This window comes from Antechinus flavipes, chromosome 4 (assembly GCF_016432865.1).
Source record: "Antechinus flavipes isolate AdamAnt ecotype Samford, QLD, Australia chromosome 4, AdamAnt_v2, whole genome shotgun sequence".
NCBI lineage: Eukaryota > Metazoa > Chordata > Mammalia > Dasyuromorphia > Dasyuridae > Antechinus > Antechinus flavipes.
This window is the reverse complement of record NC_067401.1, coordinates 362,886,795-362,907,344: the sequence shown is the minus strand read 5'-3', so window position 1 is coordinate 362,907,344 and position 20,550 is coordinate 362,886,795. Positions and strand designations below refer to the sequence as shown.

Here is a 20,550-nt window from a genome sequence, read left to right as displayed (position 1 = left end):
GGGGACTTCTGTGTCCAGGATATTTAATCAGGTGTTTTGCAGTTTATGTTGTGCACTCCTTTTTTTACTGACAAACACCTTGTAAGATGGGAAATGTCCTTTCTTTCAAGATAATATAACTTTTTTTTCCTTTTTCTAATTCTGAGAGTCTGATGATTTTTGTAGTTGATACTGTCCCACACTGTTTGGGGGCTCATCCAGGACATTTCCTGTTTGTAAGGGGTCTCTCCTGTACCAAATTCTTGGGCAGGCATCCTCTAGAGAATTCTCCGGTGGTCCTTGGACTTAACTCAGAAATTCCCACTCTGATGGGATAAACTCCTGAAGAGAGACATACAGAGAAAGCAAAAACAGAAGTGGGTTAGCAAAGCTAGAGGATTAATTTTGCCCAGTAAAATAAGCCAGCTGAGAAAAGTTTGAAATCAATCAGGTAAGTTATGCAGTATACAAGGTAAAGGCAAGAACTGGTAAAGGGAGGAGGGACTCTGCCAAGCAACTAGGGAGCTATCTGGATAACGGGAAAATAATAGGTGGCTTGAGTCCACAAGGATTCTCCTGTTTTCCTTTAGTAAGATCAAGTGAATCTTCCATTAAAAGAGGACAAGATACTGTGAACTTTAAGAAAGGAAGGTAGCTGGCTCTAAACCTATCTGGTGTCCTCTTTAGGAAGAACTGGGATGAAGTCCCAAAATGTACAGGGATTAAATACTGTTACTTTGTTTAGGCAGGTACCTAGGTGTCTATCCCCGGGGAGTTGGGTGTAAATTCAGAGGAGCCTTCAACAAGGGTTCCGAAGGCTTCTACTCCAAGGAGGGGCCAAGAATGGGAGCTTGATTGATTTAGAAAAGCAGGTGTGTGTGTGTGCGTGTGTGTGTGTATATGTGTGTGTGTGTGTGTGTGTGTGTGTGTGTGTGTGTGTGTGTGTGTGTGTGTTTGAGCCTGTGTTAGTCTTCTATGTTTCTTTTAAGTCAAATTACAAAGGAAAAGATCTGGCTATTTGGAATTTTAAAAGCTTTTGTTTTGTGTATAACTGGACTTATGCAATTAGTTTTTATCTAGAGAGAAGAAGGACTAGTTCTAAAATAGGTAAAATTTTTAACTGCCATACCCCCCCCCAAAAAAAATTGTGGACCCACAACTGGACAATTTGGGTCTGCAGTAATAGTTATAAAGTTATAAAAAGTTATAACTAATGTTATGTTATAACTACTTATAAAAAGTTATAGAAATGTGAAAACATTTTAGCAGATTTTGAGGTTTCTGAAACTAAGTTTTAAATTGCTTGGCTATCAGCTAAGTTGAGTTGATCTAATGTATTTTTACATGCATGATTAAAAGCCTTCTGAGGCCCAGAACTTGAGGCTTACAGGAAAAAAAAAAAAAAAAAAAAACTGCAGAAGGAAAAAAAAAAAAAAAAAAACCCATCCTCTCCGGAATTTTCCAAGCTTCTTAGGTATGTGAAATCTAACTTGGTGAGGCTGTTATCCCTGGCTAGACTGAATTCTTTTAGGGTTTGTGCTGGTGCCCCAACATCTTTAACATGGACTCCCACCCACTCTGGCATTTCTGGCATGGAGGGTGGTACTGGGCCATAGACCTATAGCTGGCACTTGGGTCCAAATTTCTCTGATCCTCTTTCCCCAGAACCCTAAAGTCTGACAATGTCTTAAAACCCTGTGGACAGATTTGAAAGGGCAGTTTCCCGCCACCTTAAATTCTGGGGCTGTATTTATTTAAACTGGAATTCTAGATTTGAAATTGTAAAAGATTATTACTAAAATTGTGAACTTGTTTATTCTGGTATATTTTAGAAATGTGGGTTCACTGATATTGAAGTATTGTTACTAGAAATTTAAATCTGTATTTGAAGAGTTCACGTATTTGTATCTCCTAGTTAGATGAAATATATTTAAGCTATTATGTTACTTGCTAAATTGTATATTGGGCAATTTGTAAAAATTGTATAAGCAGTATTTTAACATTTTGTCAGCCCTCCTCTACACACGAGACTCTCATAGAAGAAATTTAAAAGGCTCTCACAAGAGAGCTAGAAGAAAAATGGGAAAAGGAAAGGGAAGCTTGGCAAGAGAGTCTGGAGAAGTCATCCCACTCACTTAAAGATAGAATGGATAAAGAAATCAAATCCTTGAAAAACAGAATTAGTGAACTGGAAAAAGAAAATAGCTCTCTAAAAAATAAAATTGGCAAAATGGAAAAACATTCCATAGAACAAAACAACTCACTTAAAAACTCAATTGGACAATTAGAAAAAGATATTTAAAAAGTGAGTGAAAAAACTATTTCACTGAAAATCAGAATCAAAGAAATGGAATTGAATGACTCGAGGAGACACCAAGAATCAGTCAAGCAAAACCAAAAAAAAAAAAAAAAAAAATAATGAAAAAAAATGTCAAATACCTTCTTGGGAAAACAACAGACCTGGAAAATAGATCTAGGAGAGACAATCTGAAAATTATTGGACTCCCTGAAAAATATGATGCAAAAAAAAGAGCCTATTTTCCAGGAAATTATCAAAGAAAACTGCCCAGAAGTTACAGAAACAGAGGGTAAAATACACACTGAAAGAGTTCATCAATTATCTACTGAAAGTGATCCTAAAATCAAAACACCAAGAAATATAGTGTCCAAATGCCAGAACTATCAGATGAAGGAAAAAATACTGCAAGCTGCTAGAAAAAATCAATTCAAATATAAAGGAACCACAATAAGGATTACTCAGGATCTAGCAGTGTCCACATTAAAGGATCGAAAGGTCTGGAATATGACATTCTGAAAGGCTTAGGAACTTGGTATGCAGCCAAAAATAACTTACTCAGCAAAATTAATATCTTTTTCCAGGGAAGAAGATGGACATTCAACGAAATAAGTGGATTTCACCTATTTTTGATGAAAAAAATGGAACTAAACAAAAAGTTTGATCTACAAATATACAACTCAAGAGAAACCTAAAAAGGTAAAAAGAAATCTTGGGAACTATATTTCTACTATCATGATATATAAAGAACACATGTATACTTTGTTTTAGAAACTAGAGGTGGAAAGAAAATTATACCCATAAAAGGATAAAGTGGACATACTACATCTCATGAAAGGGCAAAGGAAACCTATTATATCTGAGAAAAGAATGGAGGGAGATGAACATTGTGTGTATCTTACTGCCATCAGAATTGGCTTAAAGAGAAAAATATTAGACATATTCGATTTATGGTGAAACTTCTCCCACCTCATTGAAAAGTGGGAGGGGAAAAATGAAAAGAGGAGGAGTAACCTAAGCGGAAGGGAATACGGAAACTGTGAGGAAAAGGAGTAAGATAGGGGGAGGAACTCTAAGGTGTTGGGAGGTATTTTTAAAAGGGAGGGCTGTGAGAAGCAAGTGATGCTCACAAGTTTAATACTGGGGAGGAGGATAAGGAGAAAGGAAAGGAGAAAAGCATAAACAGGGGTTAACAAGATGGCAAATAATACAGAATTGATCATTTTAACCATAAATGTGAATGAGGTAAACTCCCCCATAAAGAGGAAGCGGTTAGCAGACTGGATTAAAAGCCAGAATCCTACAATACATTGTTTACAGGAGACATACCTGAAGCAGGGTGATACACACAGAGTAAAGGTAAAAGGTTGAAGCAGAATCTACTATGCTTCAGATGAAGTAAAAAAAAAAAAGCAGGAGTAGCTATCCTCATCTCAGATCAAGCAAAAGCAAAAATTGATATAATTAAAAGAGATAAGGAAGAGTACTACATCTTGCTAAAGGGTAGCATAGATAATGAAGCAATATCAATATTAAACATATATGCAACAAGTGGTGTAGCATTTAAATTCTTAAAAAGAGAAATTAAGAGAGCTGCAAGAAGAAATAGACAGCAAAACTATAATAGTGAGAGATCTCTACCTTACACTCTCAAAATTAGATAAATCAAACCATAAAATAAATAAGAAAGAAGTCAAAGAGGTATATAAGAAAGAAGTCAAAGAGAACATAAATATAAAGAAGTCAAAGAATCAGCAGTTGGGGAATGGCTGAATAAGTTATGGTATGTGACGGTAATAAAATATTCTACAAGAAATAAGCAGGCTGAAAAGCCTGTTAAGATCTATATGAACTGAAACTGAGTGAAGTGGACAGAAGCAGGAGAACACTGTACACAGTAACAAGAAGATTATGTGATGATCAGATGTGATGGACTTGGCTCTTCTCAACAATATGACGATTCAAGACAATTCCAACAGACTTGAGATGGAAAATGTTAATCATATTCAGAGACAACTATGGAGACTGAATACAAATAGAAGCATAGTATTTGGTTTTTCATAGTTTTTCTCTCATATTTTTTTTCTCCTTTCGGTTTGATTTTTCTTGTACAATATGACAAACATAGAAATATGTTTTAAAAGACTGCATTTATTTAACGAATATCAGACTGCTTGCTAACTTGGGCAGGAAGAAAGTTAACAGAAAGAGGCAGAAAAATTTAAAACACAAAATCTTACAAAAATGTATGTTGAAAACTACCTTTACATGTATTTGGGAAAATTTTTTTTTAAAAAGGGGTGGGCTTAGGGAGAAGGAAAGGACCCATACGTGCAAAAGTGATTGTAGTCGCTCTTTTTATAGTGGCAAGGAACTGGAAATTAGGAATTGGAAATTAATTTATGGTATATAAAAGTAATGGAATATTTTTGTTCTACAAGAAATGAGAAGGCTGATTTCAGAAAAGCCTGAAAAGACTTACATGAACTGATGCCAAAGTGAAGTGAGTAGAACCAAGAGAACAATGCACACGAGGGCATTAGACAAATACCTAAGAGGGAAATAGACTACATTACCTATTGAAACAAACTTTTCATAAGCAAAATTCATATTCACCATCTCCCTAATATCCAAAAGAATAGCAAATTATATATTTTTATTTCAATGAATTCATATTATATTAAGGACATCTACATGGTAACATACCTTATATCTGGCACACAGATATTTTGGTTTAGTTTAATTATCTAAGATACTCTGTTAGAATATCTAATAAATACACTTTTAATTTGATCCTTTGTCCTCAGATTTTCCAGCATATAAAAGTTTCTAAGAAAAGCAGTAGTACAATACTTATCTATACCTTGATATGCTCAAGTAATTTTGGATACTAGGTCCACGTCTCTCCAAAACAGACAACTACAACTGCTATTTTATTACCTATTGGAGCATGATTTAATTTAATCCTTAAATAAACTGCAGATTGGTGGTATATAAAGCTGTCTACACAACTTTTCTTGCCTACTAACTCCTTAGAAGTTCACTGGGCTAGGATAAAATTAATACTTTGGCCCTTTACTCTAGGATTATGAAATTCCAGTTTTAGCAGAACTTTCAAGTGTGTCATCTCCCTGAAAGACAGAATAGAAAAAGCTGTCAGTTTCCTGCAACTAAGCAAACTCTCTGTTTCCTTCCTCTCATACATATAAAACTGATCTTTATACATTCCATTTTAGGGATGAAGGATAAAGCTCTGCCTTCCAGGGTCAGGGTGAAGAGAAATCATGGAGAAAAGGGAGAGGATCTTGAAAGACACTCTACTGGTTAAGTGACTTCTAAGGATAACCAAGAAACATTGTGTTTCTTCTTCCTTTTCTCCCTTTCTTTTGTTCCTTCTTTATCTTTTTTCTCCTTAGTTTTGTTCTCCATTCTCTACTTCTTTCTCCACTTTCTTTCCTCTTGCCATTTCTATTCCTTCTCATTTTTATTTTTTCTCCCCACTCTTCTTTTTAATCTTTTTCTTATTTTTCTCATCTTCAATTTCACCTTCACTCCCATATAATTTTCTCCACTTCACTTACCTTATTTGGTTAGACAAAGATAAGAATTTTAGTCCAATTCCCTCCTCTCTACCAAATTCCTTCACTACCAATAAGAACAAAAACAAAATCAAACAAACAAAAAAAAACTTGGGACATCTTCCCGTTAATCTACATTTAACATCTAGACATTTGAACCAAAATGCAATAGTCAGAAAACATTTTGCTTTGAACATATATTCTGGAAGGAAATTTCTTAGCCTTAGCCAAACTTAACGAATTTTATTTTGTTTTGACTAAATAATTTCCATACATAACAAATGTTAAATTTGGAATACTTTACCATAGCAGGTTCTCCAAGGAAAAGAGGAAGATGATTGATTTCATCATCACTCAACTGTTTTGCTAATATCTAAAGAGGCAAAGAAATAAATTGTGAATGTATCATGAAGCTTCATAATAAATACTTCTTAACAGTGGTTTTGCTGAGACAATTTAATACTTCTGAGAAAGTATTTAAAACATGAGAATTAAGAAAACTACTAAAATCCATGGGCAGATTTTACTTTCATATACCATTAAATTACAAAAAGAAGCATTTATTCAGTATAAATTTTTAAAAAGCAAATATTTGTAAAGTGTTTTAAGATTCATGAGGAAATGTATACATATAAAACCAAGGGTAATCATTTTTGGTAATGAAGATCTGGAATGAGGCAAAAATATTCATTATTTTATTAGAGCTACAACAATAATAAGAAAAGGAAATTGAAGGAATAAGTATAGGTAATAAAGAAACTATTCACTTTTTGTAGCTAATATGATAGTTTACCAAAAGAATCCTAAAAAATTAACCAAAAAAACTTCATGAAATTTGCAGGATACAAAATAAACCTATACAAATTATTAGCATTTCTCTATCTTGTCATCAAAATCCACCAGAAAAAGATGAAAGAAATTCCATTTAAACTAATGACAGTATAATATATAGGGGACTTAGCTGCCAAGGAAGACACAGGAACCATATGAATATAATTACAAAATAACTCTTCACACAAATAAAAATCTAAATAAAATTGGAGATCTAAATAATTAGAGAAATATTTATTTTTCATGGTTGGCCAAACCAGAATAATAAAAATGACAAGACTATGTCATTCCAATCACATTACTGAAGAATTATTTTCGTCATTTCCTATACAACACATCAGGACTTGCACAAAGAGTGGGTGGGGGCCATTCTTTCTCCAAGCTTATATATTAATAGAGTATGGTCCAATTACTATTTAGCCTCATGTGCTTGGGACCTCAGTGCATTAACTCAAGCCTCAGCCCATTACATCTCCCGCTTTCTTTTGTTTTAGAACACAGGTGATCATGCCATCCCTGACTCCTCAGGGAGGTCAGAGCCCCCAAGGGGAAAATAAAAGATCATGAATATCAAGAGAATAAATGAAAAAAAAAAGTGGGAAGGAAGAGGGCCTAGTAGGATCAGATGTCAAATTCTGTTACAAAGTTGTAACATCAAAACAATTTGGTACTGGGTAAAAAACTGAAGTTTATCAATGGAAAAGATGAGGTACACAATATATAGAAGCAAATAAACATGGTAAATATTTGATAAATTCAAAGATCTTGGCTATTAGGATAAGAATTTACAATCTGGGGGAAAAAAAACACTGGAAGCATTATCATGCAATATTGCAGAAACTAAGCGTAGTTCAACATCTCACATCATATAACAGATAAATTCAAAATGGGTGCACCAGTTAGTCATAAAGAGTGATATCCTAAGCAAATTAATGGAGCAGGGATGAAATTACTTTTAGATCTATGGCTAGAGGAAGAGTTTATGACCAAACAAGACACCTGAGTAGTTCACAGGAGACAAAATGAATGATCTTGATTATATAAAATTTTAAATATTTTACATGATAAAATCAACGTAGCTAAAATTAGGAGAAAAGCAGAAAACTAGAAGGAAAAATTTGGTATCAAAGTTTTCTGATAAAGGTTTAATTTCTCAAATATATAACTCAAATTTACAAGAATAAAAGCCATTCTCTAACTGATAATTTTTTTAAAATTATGAATTGGCAATATTCAGAAGAAGAAATCAAAGTTACTAATAGCCAAATGGAAAAAAAAAAAAAGATCTAAAACACTAGTAATTATTAGAAAAATGTAAATTAAAACAAATCTGAGATATCACCTCACATCTATCAAATTGATTAAGGTGGTAAAAAAGGAAAATGACAAATGCTGTAGAGCTAGTAAGAAAACAAATACACGAATGCTTTGCTCATGGAGTTGTGAACTAGTCAACTATTACAGAAAGTAATTTGGCACTATACCCAAAAAGCTATTAAACTGTGCATATCCTTTAATTAAGAAATAACACTGTTAGGATTATGCCCAAAAGAAATCAAAGAATAGGACCCATATGTACAAAAACATTTATAGCAGCTCTTTTTGTGGTGGCAAAGAATTGAAAACTGAAGAGGCTCATAAACTAGGGAATTGCTAAACAAGTTTTAGTCTGTGAATGTGATAATATTTAAATAAACGATAGAGGCAGTTTCAGAAAAACCTGGCAAGATCTTTCTAAACTGAAGAAAAGTCAGCAAACCAAAAGAACAATTTGCACAGTAACAGCAATATTGTTATAATAATCAATTTGTAAACACTTAGTAATAAATGTAATACAATTCCAAAGAACTCATGATAAACATGATATTCACCTTTAGAAAAGAACTAATTAACTCAGAGTATAAACTGAAACATTTTTTCCTTATTTCTTTTTCATGTATTTTTTGGGGTGAGAAGGGGTAGTGAGAAATTTGTTTTGCATAACTATAAATATTTATAATAAGCTTTGTTTTCATTGCTTTTTCATCAGATAGGGGAAGGAATTTGGATTTGAAAAAAGCATAAAAAGGTCTGTCCTTTAAAAAAAAAAAAGAAAAAAGGTTTAATAAACTTTATATATATTTAACACGTTTTTCAATGTAACTGACTACATTAACATAATTGACATTCATAAGAATAATGAGATAGTTGTTATCATTTACCCTCATGTTTAGTTAAGGAAACCATGGCCTGGAGAATTTAATATAGTAAACAGATATCAGAGATAGGATTTTAATATAGGTCTTCCTGACTCTAAATTGTGAGCTCTTTTCACTTCAAGCTGTCTTCAAAATAATCTACAATGATAGCCAATAATGCTGATGCCTCATAATTATTGTTCAATTTATATTTTTAAAAATTAAGGTACCAACCAACATGTCATCAAATAACTAAGCTATTTATTTAGTTCATTAGGTTAAATTTTATTTTTTGGCAGATACTACTATAAGTTTTCAGGTGATGATGATGATGATGACCACGATGATTAACATTTCTATGGCACCTGTTATGTGTCAGGTACTGTGCTAAGCATTTTATAAATGTTATTTTAAGATAAAAAGCTCCCAACATTTTAGTTAATCTAATTTTGCACTCACAGAATTCAATATCACCATTACTAAGATATTCAATCATAAAAATCTCAAAAATTGAGACAGAGCCATCAGAAGCCATATATATTGATCCAAAGTTAAACACAATCTTTTCAGTAACATAGTCAATAAAACTTTAATTGAAGATCTTCCTGAGGCAGTCTATCTCATTTTTGTATACCTGTGAGAAAGTTTATATGTTTTGGGTTTTTTCCTTACATAAAGCCTAATATTTAGAGGACAACTTTTATTCATTGCGGCTAACTAAAAAAAAGTCTGATACCTTTTCTACCTGATAGTGAAAATATTTGAAGGCATCAATCAAAGCATTATCCAAAGTTTTCTCTTTTCCAAGCTAAATCCCTGACTTATTTCAACAGATCCTCAGATAGCAATATCTTGAGACCCTTCACTATTCTGACAATACTCCTGTGGATTTTCTAGCTTATTTATGTCTTTCCCAAAAGCATAGTGCCCAAAAATATACATATCTCACACACTGTTCTGATCAGAGTTCAGTACAATAGTATTATGACCTCCTTGGTCTGGACATTTTGTTTTTATTGAGGTAAACCAAGGTACCATTGGTTTACTTTGCTTCTAGATAACACTATTAACTCAAATTGAGCTTACAATTCATTAAAAACCCAGATCTTTTACAGATGGACTGTTATTTAGCCATACCTTCTCCCACCTCATACTTCTAAAGTCAATTTTTTAACACAAGTTGAAAACTCCATTTAAACAAACTTAATTGGCATGGTTACTTAACTACTTACTTCATCAAAGGTGGTGTAAAAAGCTGTAGACTTCAGAAGAGAAAAGAAAAAAATTTAAACAAAATACAAATGGAATAACATTATTCAAAGAGGAAAAAAAAATAATATATGACCACAAATCCTAAACTGTCTTTGGCTAAAGATACTTCTAATGCTTGGAATGGGAATTAATAAACTGAATGAAACAATGTCCTTAAGAGGGATTTTAGTTGTCATGTTTTAAAAAATCTGGATGCTGTAAAATAACATATGCTTCCCTAGCACATAAAACTAATGTATTCATTTTTATATCCACAAGAAGAACCTGTCAAACAATCAGTGTAGGGAATGCCAGATATAAGAAGTCCCTCTGTTAGAAGAGAGCTGCCTGAACTACACAAGTATTGATTTAAGTAAATACACATACTTAGTAAGTGCCAGAGGCAGTACTAAACTCATCTTTCTTGACTTCAAGCCTAGAATCTTGCTCATTATATCATACTGCCTCTGTTATTATTTCATGTATTAGTTTAAGAAAGTATTTGGTAATAGCACAGAAAAAAAATGATCAAAAAGCCACCATAAAGATAATAAATATCACACCTGCAATCATTATAAGATTAACAAGATAATCAATCAGAAAAATATAATTCAAATTTACAGGTTATAAAATTATTTTAGTATTAAGTTTATACTTAACTAGTGCTTTGTGACAACAAAATATCTTACATATACTGTCTCCTTTGATCTTTACTACAACTCTGTTAAATATGTAGTTCAAACAAGATCAGGATCTATAATTTTTGTTTCTGTGTCTCCAACACCTAGCAGAGTGCCTGACACTATAGTAGGTGTTTAATAAATGTTTATTGATTGATTTACTGCTTACTCATTTTACAGGTTAAAAAAAGAAAACAACAGGCTCAGAAAAAGTAACTTATACAACTAGCTCATTCTATACTGCAAGATATTTTTCTATCAGTGATCTCAGATAAATGGTTAGCTTTCAGGTTATCTCCCAATCACAATGACAAAACAAACAAATCACGTATACCTCCGCTGTTAAAAATCTTTTAGGACATTTATTAACTGTGGTAAAGACTTTTCGGAGTCCAGTTTCCAGTTGTGTCAGCAATAGTATTACACAGTCAGCATATCTATGAGAAAAATCCAAAGTTCTTCATAAAAATTTATGCAATCAAATTTTACAACATCCAAACAGCAGAACATAATGTTATAAATAATGCAAATTAAGCTACTTCCTTAAGCTAGAAATGAATTTGAAACAAAATAGAAATAGAAATCAAAGTCTGACTGTATTTTTTTTTTAAATAATGCCTCACAAGATTTAATGAGGTATCTTTAGTGATATCCAAATGGAAGACTATGTGATCATGGCTATCTTATTTGAGTTTTTCTTCAATAATAAACCATTCAAAAATACTAGAGCTACAGTGAGTCTCAAAAGAAATTAAGATATATAAAAATGTTTGTGGTAGCTCTTTTTGTGCTGGTAAAAAACTGGAAATTGAGGGAATGTCCATCAATTGGGGAGTAGCTGAACAAGTTATGCTATAACTTGTGCTGTTAGAAATAATAAAGGAAATAGTTTCATTAAAAACCTAGTCAGATTTATATGAACTGATACCAAGTGAAGTGGGAAGAACCAGAGTACTATTCAAAGAAACAGCAATACTATAATAACCATCAACTATGAAATACTTGGCTTAGATCAATATAAAGATCCATGACAATTCCAAAGGACTCATGATGAAAAAAAGCTATCTACCTCCAAGAAAGAACAGATAAACTGAATACAGATTGAGGAATTAAAAAAAATTTTTTTTCTTATTTTTCTGCCTTTTTTTTTTTCCAACAGAGTAACTTGGAAATATATGTGTTGCAAGACTTAACATATATACTGGACATCATATTGCTTGCTTTCTCAATTGGGGAAAGGAGCTAGAAGGGAAAGAATTTGGAACTCAAAATTGTAAAAATAAATGAATCTGAAGGGAATGAAAAACTTTAAACCTCACCAATCACATACTAAGCCTCCTAACTTGCTTTTGCTATTTTCTTATATATTCTATCTTTCCCTTTGTTATAGTCTTCACGAAGGCAAAGGTCTTATCTGATCTCCATGGTTTTTTTGAACTTTCCAAGCATCAAGCAGAGTGACTTGTTCAAGAAACGCTATTAATAATTGCACATGTTTAACTCATAGCAGACTGCTTGCTTGTCTTGGGGAGGAAGGAGAGAAATATTTGGAATACAAAGTTTTACAAAAGTGGATATTGAAAACTATCTTTGCATGTATTTGGAAAAATATACTACTAAAATAAAAAAATTAAAAAGAAATGCAATATTAATTTTATTTTAAAATGGAAACAATGTAGAAGAAAATGAATTCATTTAAGCAACAATTACTATAATAAAACTTGAATAACAAATGTTTTTAGATTAGCTCTCAAGAGTTTTATTTCTGCTCTCTTCTCATATAGTTGATAGTTTGTTAAGTCATAAAACTCAATTCTTTCATTTACTTATATTCAAATAGCAAACAATCAAGGAAAGTCAAAATTTTTGATACCCCAACTCCAAATCATAAGTTTGAAAATGTAATTCTTCACTTACCTATGTGATCTGAATTTCATTATTACAGCTTCCCAAAATGGAATCATGATTTTCAACACAAAAGTGGATTTCTTTATCAGTTCTTCAACTACTGATAGAACTTCATCATTAATATCTGTGCAGAAAGAATTTTTGCAACAACCAGTTTTTTTAAATTAATAATACTAGGGGCAGCTAAGTAGTGCAGTGGATAGAGCACCAGCCCTGAAGTTAGGAGGACCTGAGTTCAAATTTGGTCTCAGACACTTAACACTTCCTAGCTGTGTGACCCTGGGAAAGTCACTTAACCCCAATTGCCTCAGCAAAAACAAAACAAAACAAAACTTAATACTAGCCAACACCAAAGAAATTTAAAGTTTACAATGTATTTCAGAACTGAGTTCCTTATGTTTATGAACATATATAGTACTTGATGCAACCATCATTTACACTATTTATTTCTGTATCTATAGCTCCATGAGACTATTGACTAGTTCTCAATCTCTGATCCTCTACAGACTTTTTCTTTTCCCAAAGTGTCCTAACTATATTATAATAGATCTGTATTCATTACACACAGGATTTTTCATGCTTTTCCTTCATTATTCTCATTTCTTTTCCCAATTTTTCTTCTACTTAATTTGCTTTTAAAAATCCTTTTTAAGCTTTTCCAAGAAGTTTTTGAAACTAAGAAATCACATTTTTCTTTGAGGCTTTACACATAGCCATGTGGACATTATTGAATTGCCCCAGGATAGGAGTCTTGCTACAGAACCCCTGATGTAAAGCTGGCTGACATTATTGGCCCTCATTCTCCTCCTACCTCAAGGTGACAGACTTTTCCTGCCAGTGTAGTAAGTTGCTATTTCTAGCCCAATTCTGAGACTGTTTTATAGTTATCTGGAGGGGATTTGAAGAGGACTTATTCTGCCAAGATGGCAGAATATTTATAAGAGGCACAGGGTCTAGAATGATGAGGTGAGAATCTCACTATATTCTACCATGGTCAGACTACATTGGGAGTTTTTTAATTCAGTTCTGCATATCATATTTATGAAGAACACTGACAAGCTAAAGAGGATAAAGAGGAAGGCAATTATCATGTGTGGGACTTCAAAATCATGCAATAAAATTCCATGCCCAAAAAGAGACACCGGCTAAAGTAAGAGTCCTCAGGGCTCTAACTGAATTCTGCCCATAACTTTAACATTTCAATAAAAACCAAATCTAGGGTTTTTCAGCCTTTTCTGGCATATATGATATATTAATTAGTGAATAAAACCAAGTGAATCCATCATTTTTCCTGATACTTATAAGCCCCAAAGGAGAATATCTGCTTGCAAAAAGTGGGCCATGCTATTTTTAAAAATTCTTTTGCTTCTCCTGGTTGACTTTGTGTATTTGCTAGGTCTTACTGTTCAGGTCAACTAGTGCAATGCTATGCGTATAGATATTAGATAAACATCTGGTCCAATAGATTTAGTTTGGTAAACTAGTTATTCTTTCAGACATCAATCTTTGTAGAATCCTGTTCTGCACCCTTATTTCTGATTACTACGTCTATGAATCTGGCAGACACCCTTTTGATATATTCCCATTTTCCAAGACTCCTCCAGATAAACTCGTCAGATTCTGGTCAAGAGTCAGTTTTATTTTAGTAGCTTATGGATGTGGAAATTCATTATTCAGGTCTTCCGAAGTTTTCTTCCATTGGGATTTAGACAGCAGTAAGTTTGCAGTGATACTTTCCATACTTTTCTTGAAGGTTTTTAGACTCTCACTTTGAAAACTGTCTCTAATCTTTTAACTGTTTCTTTCGGTTGGTCTGGAGTGATTCAGTTAGCTTCTTAAATCTGTTATTTTTTTAAGGTCAATTTTGTTTTCATCTATCACAAGACTAACATCTGAGTCCTCTCCTTTCCAGAAATCCTGTAGCTACAGATCTTAAACTCTAGGACACCTCTGCCCTTAACTTGTCTCTGTGATGCTTCTCAGCATGGACGCTCCTTCCAGATAGCAATCTGCTGCTACTGTTAGTGGTCTTCCCCTGGCTCCCAGCTCACTAAAAGGCTGAAGAGAATAGATTGACCTGGAAGTCATTAAAAAAGAAATACCTTTTTCTTATTTCAGTTTCCATTGGTCTATGGCAATTAAATCAGGGTTTAATAACCTAAACAGGAGAATATTCCAGACTCCAATTTTAATAATTATTAAACTCCAATGATTAATATATATGTAAGATATGGAATACATAATAAGAACTTACTAAAAGGACTAAATCCTGATAATAAATTCACAGTCTAGCACCAGTGACCCATTTCATCACTCCGTACATGTTCTCTTTCTTGTGATGGTGGTGATAATGGTATGATAGTAGCAGTCACAAAGGCACTGCCAGGCAATGGCACTTGCTAATATTATCTCATTTGATCTTCACAACAATACTGTGAGGAAGGTGCTAGTATTATCCCCATTTTGCAAATGAGAAAAATGAGGTAAACAGAGGTTAAGTCACTTGCCTAGAGTCACACAGCTAGTAAGTATGGCAGGATTTAAGCTCAAGTCTTCTTAATTCCAGGCTCATTACTTTATCATTATTACCTAGCTGCCAATACTCCTATATGACAACATCCTTGCCTTCAGATGTTCCCCTCTTCTCCAATACAAGAGAAAAAAAACTATTCTTTAGTCTTACACTTATACCACCTGGCTGGTATCAAATAGTGGCCTTTTGGGTCTTTGAAATATAATTTTCCTTCTCTTAGGAAAATCAAAGACCAATGTCCCATAAAGTTAGTACCAAAAAGATAAACCAAACGTCTAGAAATTGACCAGAAGCTCTTCTGGCGATAGGACCCTCTAACACACATAAGAATGTGAAAGTTGAAGAATACATTTTATATCAAATTACTGCTTCCTGTAATTCATTCCCAAAAGTAGAAACAATCACAATTCTACTTTTTTTATATTTATAATCTAGTGATATATGTGTTTTACAAAGGGAATTCAAATGGGAAAATAGGAAATATAATACTTGCCAGGGAAAATTATCAATTCCTTTAATTGTGTGAAAGTTAGAAAAGGCCGATGTACGAATTTAAAATTAGTTCGCTGAAGATAAATTTTTAACAGTTGTCCCAATCCTGCTGTCAACAATACCAGCATAGAGCAATATCTAGGGGAAAGTACCATGGAAATAAATTAGGAAAAATCTATTAATTTATATATATGCAATTTATAGAGCTAAAAAAATTATGTCTTACATCCCCAAATTATGACATGCTCCTACTCAGCTGCAAACATTAAGGCTGGGAATGAAAAAGTAGCAATGACAGAACAAAAACTAGTAAACTGTCATCCCTATTCAAAAACTTAAATACACTGCATGAGGTCAGGGCTGCATTTCATTTCAATTTTCAGGAATTAGAACAGTATTCTTCATCAGCTTAATAAATATTTATTGTTAAGTATGTGAATCACTGACAACCTCTTAGAATCTTCCTCTCACCCAAGGTCCTGTGTATTCTTTTATTGACTACCTATTCTTCATATTAATTCCAGGCTGAGCCCAGGTCTAGACATATGAGAACCATCTAGTTATAGTATTAATACATTTTCTTATTTCCAAATTTTCCATTTCTATTCCTAAACGTTCAGGCTTGAGGGCTTTGGTTTTTAGACTATCACTTTATTCTTCATTCTAGGGTCCTGAATGCTAAAAGACATAATGAGGACTTCAGGTACTGGGATCCCTAGTGGGATGACATATCAAAAATAGTGAGAATCACAACAATGGTGTATCTAAGTCATTACAAGGACACATCGAATAACCTTATGTTTGTCTGGGACCTTACACAAATTGACCAGCCTTGAATGTCACAACATCTAACCCCTGCACTGGCCTTGCATCTCAGTTATGGAATCAGGACCAGTTTCCAAATAGTAAATCAAAACAATAACTGGACCACATTACTGTATGGATGATGCTCTATAGTTCCTTCTCCCTTTGCTTATTTCTATAATTACTATGTGACCTTTTGGGGATCTTTTGCAGGAATCCACTGAATTGAATGGCCACTGCCCCAGACTGCATGGTGGGGATCAGAGATCCACTGACTCATCTCACAGCAGCCCCACAGACAGTCTCTGTGTAACCCAGATGATAATTAAAGTCCCAGACTTTCTCTAGTACAATCGCTTGTGTCCCTTGGTTAGCTGTGGGGAGAGGCTCACAGTTTCCTTACTTGAGAATTCCAGACTTATAGTCATTTATAACATTTCATATCTTATCTAGTACAAAACATTCTAAAATGAACACTCCCCTCATTAAATAGGATACATCTTTTGAAATAAATATGCGTAGACCCAGATCTATAATTTGAGAATTAACTCCCTGTCCCTACTTTTACTTTATTCCTCAAAATGTTTCTCCTTGGTTGTGTGAATATGAACTGAACAACATTCATACCAAAACCTAAAAAGAAATATATTTTATTAGCAACTTACTTTGGAGGAATTTCCTGAGGAGATGCAAATCCATGCCACAAAATATTACGCAAATTGAGTCCACATGGAGAACCAATGAATACTCTGAGTATATTCATCTAATTAGGATGAGATGAAATTATTAAATCACTAAATATAATTTTGAATCATTTTTGCTTTCTATTGTTGCATTTGTAAATTTTTAATTTAATCATTTCAGTTGATTTAGGAAGAGGTAAATTTGTTTAGTGGCAATAACAACTTATGCTAGAACTTCAAAAGATATGCTGTAAAAATATAGAAATTTAGCTAATTCATGATAATTTGTAAGAATGGAAAATGCTCTGGACTAAAAGTCAAGAAGCTTGGTTTCTATTTTACAGGATCACTCTGATTTGCTGTATGAAATTAAGAAAATAAATATAAGTTTTTATACTTAAGTTTTTCTTTCTGTCAAATGAAAACAATACTTTCCCAGTAACCTACCTAATAGGACTGTTAATGGTCCACCCAAGAGATCACATACATCTTGATTTTAACAAGGCATTTATTGTTAGTGTCAATAATTATATCAACTTCACATTTTACAGCTTCCAAAATACTTTCAGATTTAATATGCACAAAATCTCTATGAAAAAGGCAGGGTAGGTAACTGTCATTCCAAAACAACAAAGCAGTAATTTGTGAGAGATGTAACTTTCTAAAGTCCACACCTAGTAGTTATTGGTTTAGAAATGGATCAGAAATGGAAACTCCTAAATTTTGACTCCTATGCCCATTTTTTTTTTCCAATATACCACTGTGATTCATTTGACGGATAAGAGTATATAGGTTATGCTTACAGAATTTAACCCCTCTACTCCCCAAAAAAATCATGTCTTCAAGACATGATAAAGTGAATCTATAAGTTAACAAAATACATCCAAAAAATATTGAAAAGCTGGTATCAGTCTGACATAGACACTGTTACAATGTTGTAAGACTCTATACTCAGTCTTTTGTTATTTCCAAAAGACTAAAATGATAAGAACAAGTGACAAGAAATTGGATAAAAATAAACACGAGTCTTTTGAGAAAGACACTGACAAACTTGTTTCCAGAAGAAGCAGCTAAGATGGCAAAGGATCCTGAAACCATGTTACATGTGGAATCATGGAAGAAATGACAAATGCTGCCCTAGATAAGAAGTGATTTGGGGAATGACTGTTGACTTCAAATATTTGATAAAATAATCAAATATCATATAAAATTATTCCTTGTGATTCCAAAGGCTAGAACTAGAATGAATGAGTTTAAGTTACAGAGAAGTGAATTTTGGTTCAATAGGAGGACTGACTTTGTAAAAATTAAGAACTATACCACCATTGATTGTCTTATGAAGTAGTAACTTTCTCATCACTAGTAATGTTCTTGGAGACAACTTCCTATGAAGATGCTGTAGAAATAATTTCTCTACTAGTAGAAAGTTGGCCTGTATTTCTTCTATCATTCCTTACAATTCTTGGAATCAATATGTAATATATTAGTTTTTGGTTTTTTCTGAAACACTATCAACTTGAAATCAGTGAAAGAATGAAAAATCCTACTCCTTTTTTTCTCTTTGCAAATTACAAATGAAGAAATTTACCACAGATTGTCCAAACACTTCAGCAAGCTCCTTAGATACAAGCAAGTCTCTTAAAAGAAATGGACATTCCTTTCCAATCAATAAGAACACCTACAATTCAAATAAAATTAACAGAAAAATAATTACTTTCACCTAATCGAATCTAAAAAGAAAAAAAGTCATAAAATAATGTGTATGCAAAAGATAAATAAAAAATTCATTAGAAAACATATTAATAGGAAGTAACAATTATCTGAATCAAATAATAATTTTTACATCTATCTTTTATATGATTCTGTCTTTAAGATACTTATAGAGAAACTATAAGTCACTTATAAACAATTAAACTGAGCGATCTGATAACAATTATTCTGGTTTCTGAGCTAATAATAATAAATTATTAACTTAGCAATACAAATGGGTAATTGTTTTTTCTTTTATTTTTTTCCCAATAGTATTTTATTTTTCCAAATATAGGTAAAGATAGTTATCAACATTCACTTTTGTAAGACTGTGTACTAAATTTTTCTCCTTCCCTTCCTCCAGTCCAAGACAGTAAGCATTCTGCAATGGTTTTATATATATATATAAATATCAAATATCACATGTATGTATGTATACAATTTCAAACATATTTCTACATTTGTCATATTGTACAAGAAAATAGACCAAAAAGGGAAAAAAAAAACAAGAGAAAGAAAATCAACAAACAAAAAGTGAAAATACAATATTTTGATCCACATTCAGTCTCCTTAAGTTGTTTCTCTGGCTGTGATTGGCATTTTTCATCCCAAGTCCATTGGAATTGCCTTGAATCACGACATTGTTGAGAACAACCAAGTCTGTCACAGTTGACCCTCACATAATCTGGTTACCACATAAAAGGTTTTCTTGGCTCTGCTCACTTCACTCAACTATTTGTTCATATAAGTCTTTCTACGGGCTTTCCTGCCCTACTCATCTTATACAACAATAATATTCTTATACAATTTCTTATATAACAATAATATTCCAGGTAATGCTTTCTTCTATTCCGTGATTTTTAAACTATATATTATACTTACATTACCCAAAGCTCGCTCCAGACATGATGTTAGTTTCATTAAGCTCAGAGGAACAGCTGCAGGTTGTGCACTCTTCAGAGCAACAAATATTTCAGGAAATAGCTATTATAAGACAACAAATAATAGATGTTAATCCAAAACCCAGTATTTCTTCTATCATTCCTTACTATTCTTAGAATCAATATGTAATATATTAGTTTTTGTTTTTTTCTGAAATACTATAAACTTGAAATCAGTGAAACGATGAAAAATGCTACTACTTTTTTTGTTGTACTAAAAACAACTACAAATACTATCCATTTAAATTCAACTTCACAAATGCTTCAATGGCAACTCTCTATGACTTTTAAACAAGCAGGCATCTCAAATAACACTGGGGGCGGGGAGGAGAGGAGAAAACAAGCATTTAGAGTACTTTAGTGTTTCAAAGTGCTTTACAAAAATCATCCCTTTTTTAATTTTCCCAACAACCACGAGAGGCAGGTGCTTTTATTATCCTCATTTTATAGATGAGGAAACTAAGGCAGAGGTTAAATGATTTGCCTCACCCTTGTTTAGTTAAGGAAAATGATCTTCAAATTAGCAATAAGTGTTTGGGATCATATTTGAACTCAGATCTTCCTGATTCCAAGTCTATCACTTTATCTACTGGGCAACCAAGTGCTTCTATTAAATATTATGGAAAAATTAAAAGCTAGAATCCAAGT

General features: G+C 32.9%; 1 protein-coding gene across 1 annotated transcript in view; it reads right to left on the bottom strand.

The window, feature by feature from the left end:
- Nucleotides 1-20,550, bottom strand: part of ERMARD (ER membrane associated RNA degradation) — a 39,920-nt gene that overhangs the window by 15,027 nt on the left and 4,343 nt on the right. Inside the window, exons 4-11 of the mRNA XM_051998183.1 lie at nucleotides 19,844-19,945; nucleotides 18,801-18,890; nucleotides 17,195-17,292; nucleotides 15,727-15,863; nucleotides 12,710-12,824; nucleotides 11,127-11,229; nucleotides 10,094-10,123; nucleotides 6,158-6,226 (exon numbers count right to left, since the gene is read on the bottom strand). Of these exons, the coding sequence (XP_051854143.1) occupies nucleotides 6,158-6,226; nucleotides 10,094-10,123; nucleotides 11,127-11,229; nucleotides 12,710-12,824; nucleotides 15,727-15,863; nucleotides 17,195-17,292; nucleotides 18,801-18,890; nucleotides 19,844-19,945 (744 nt within the window). The remainder of the gene's footprint in view (nucleotides 1-6,157; nucleotides 6,227-10,093; nucleotides 10,124-11,126; nucleotides 11,230-12,709; nucleotides 12,825-15,726; nucleotides 15,864-17,194; nucleotides 17,293-18,800; nucleotides 18,891-19,843; nucleotides 19,946-20,550) is intronic.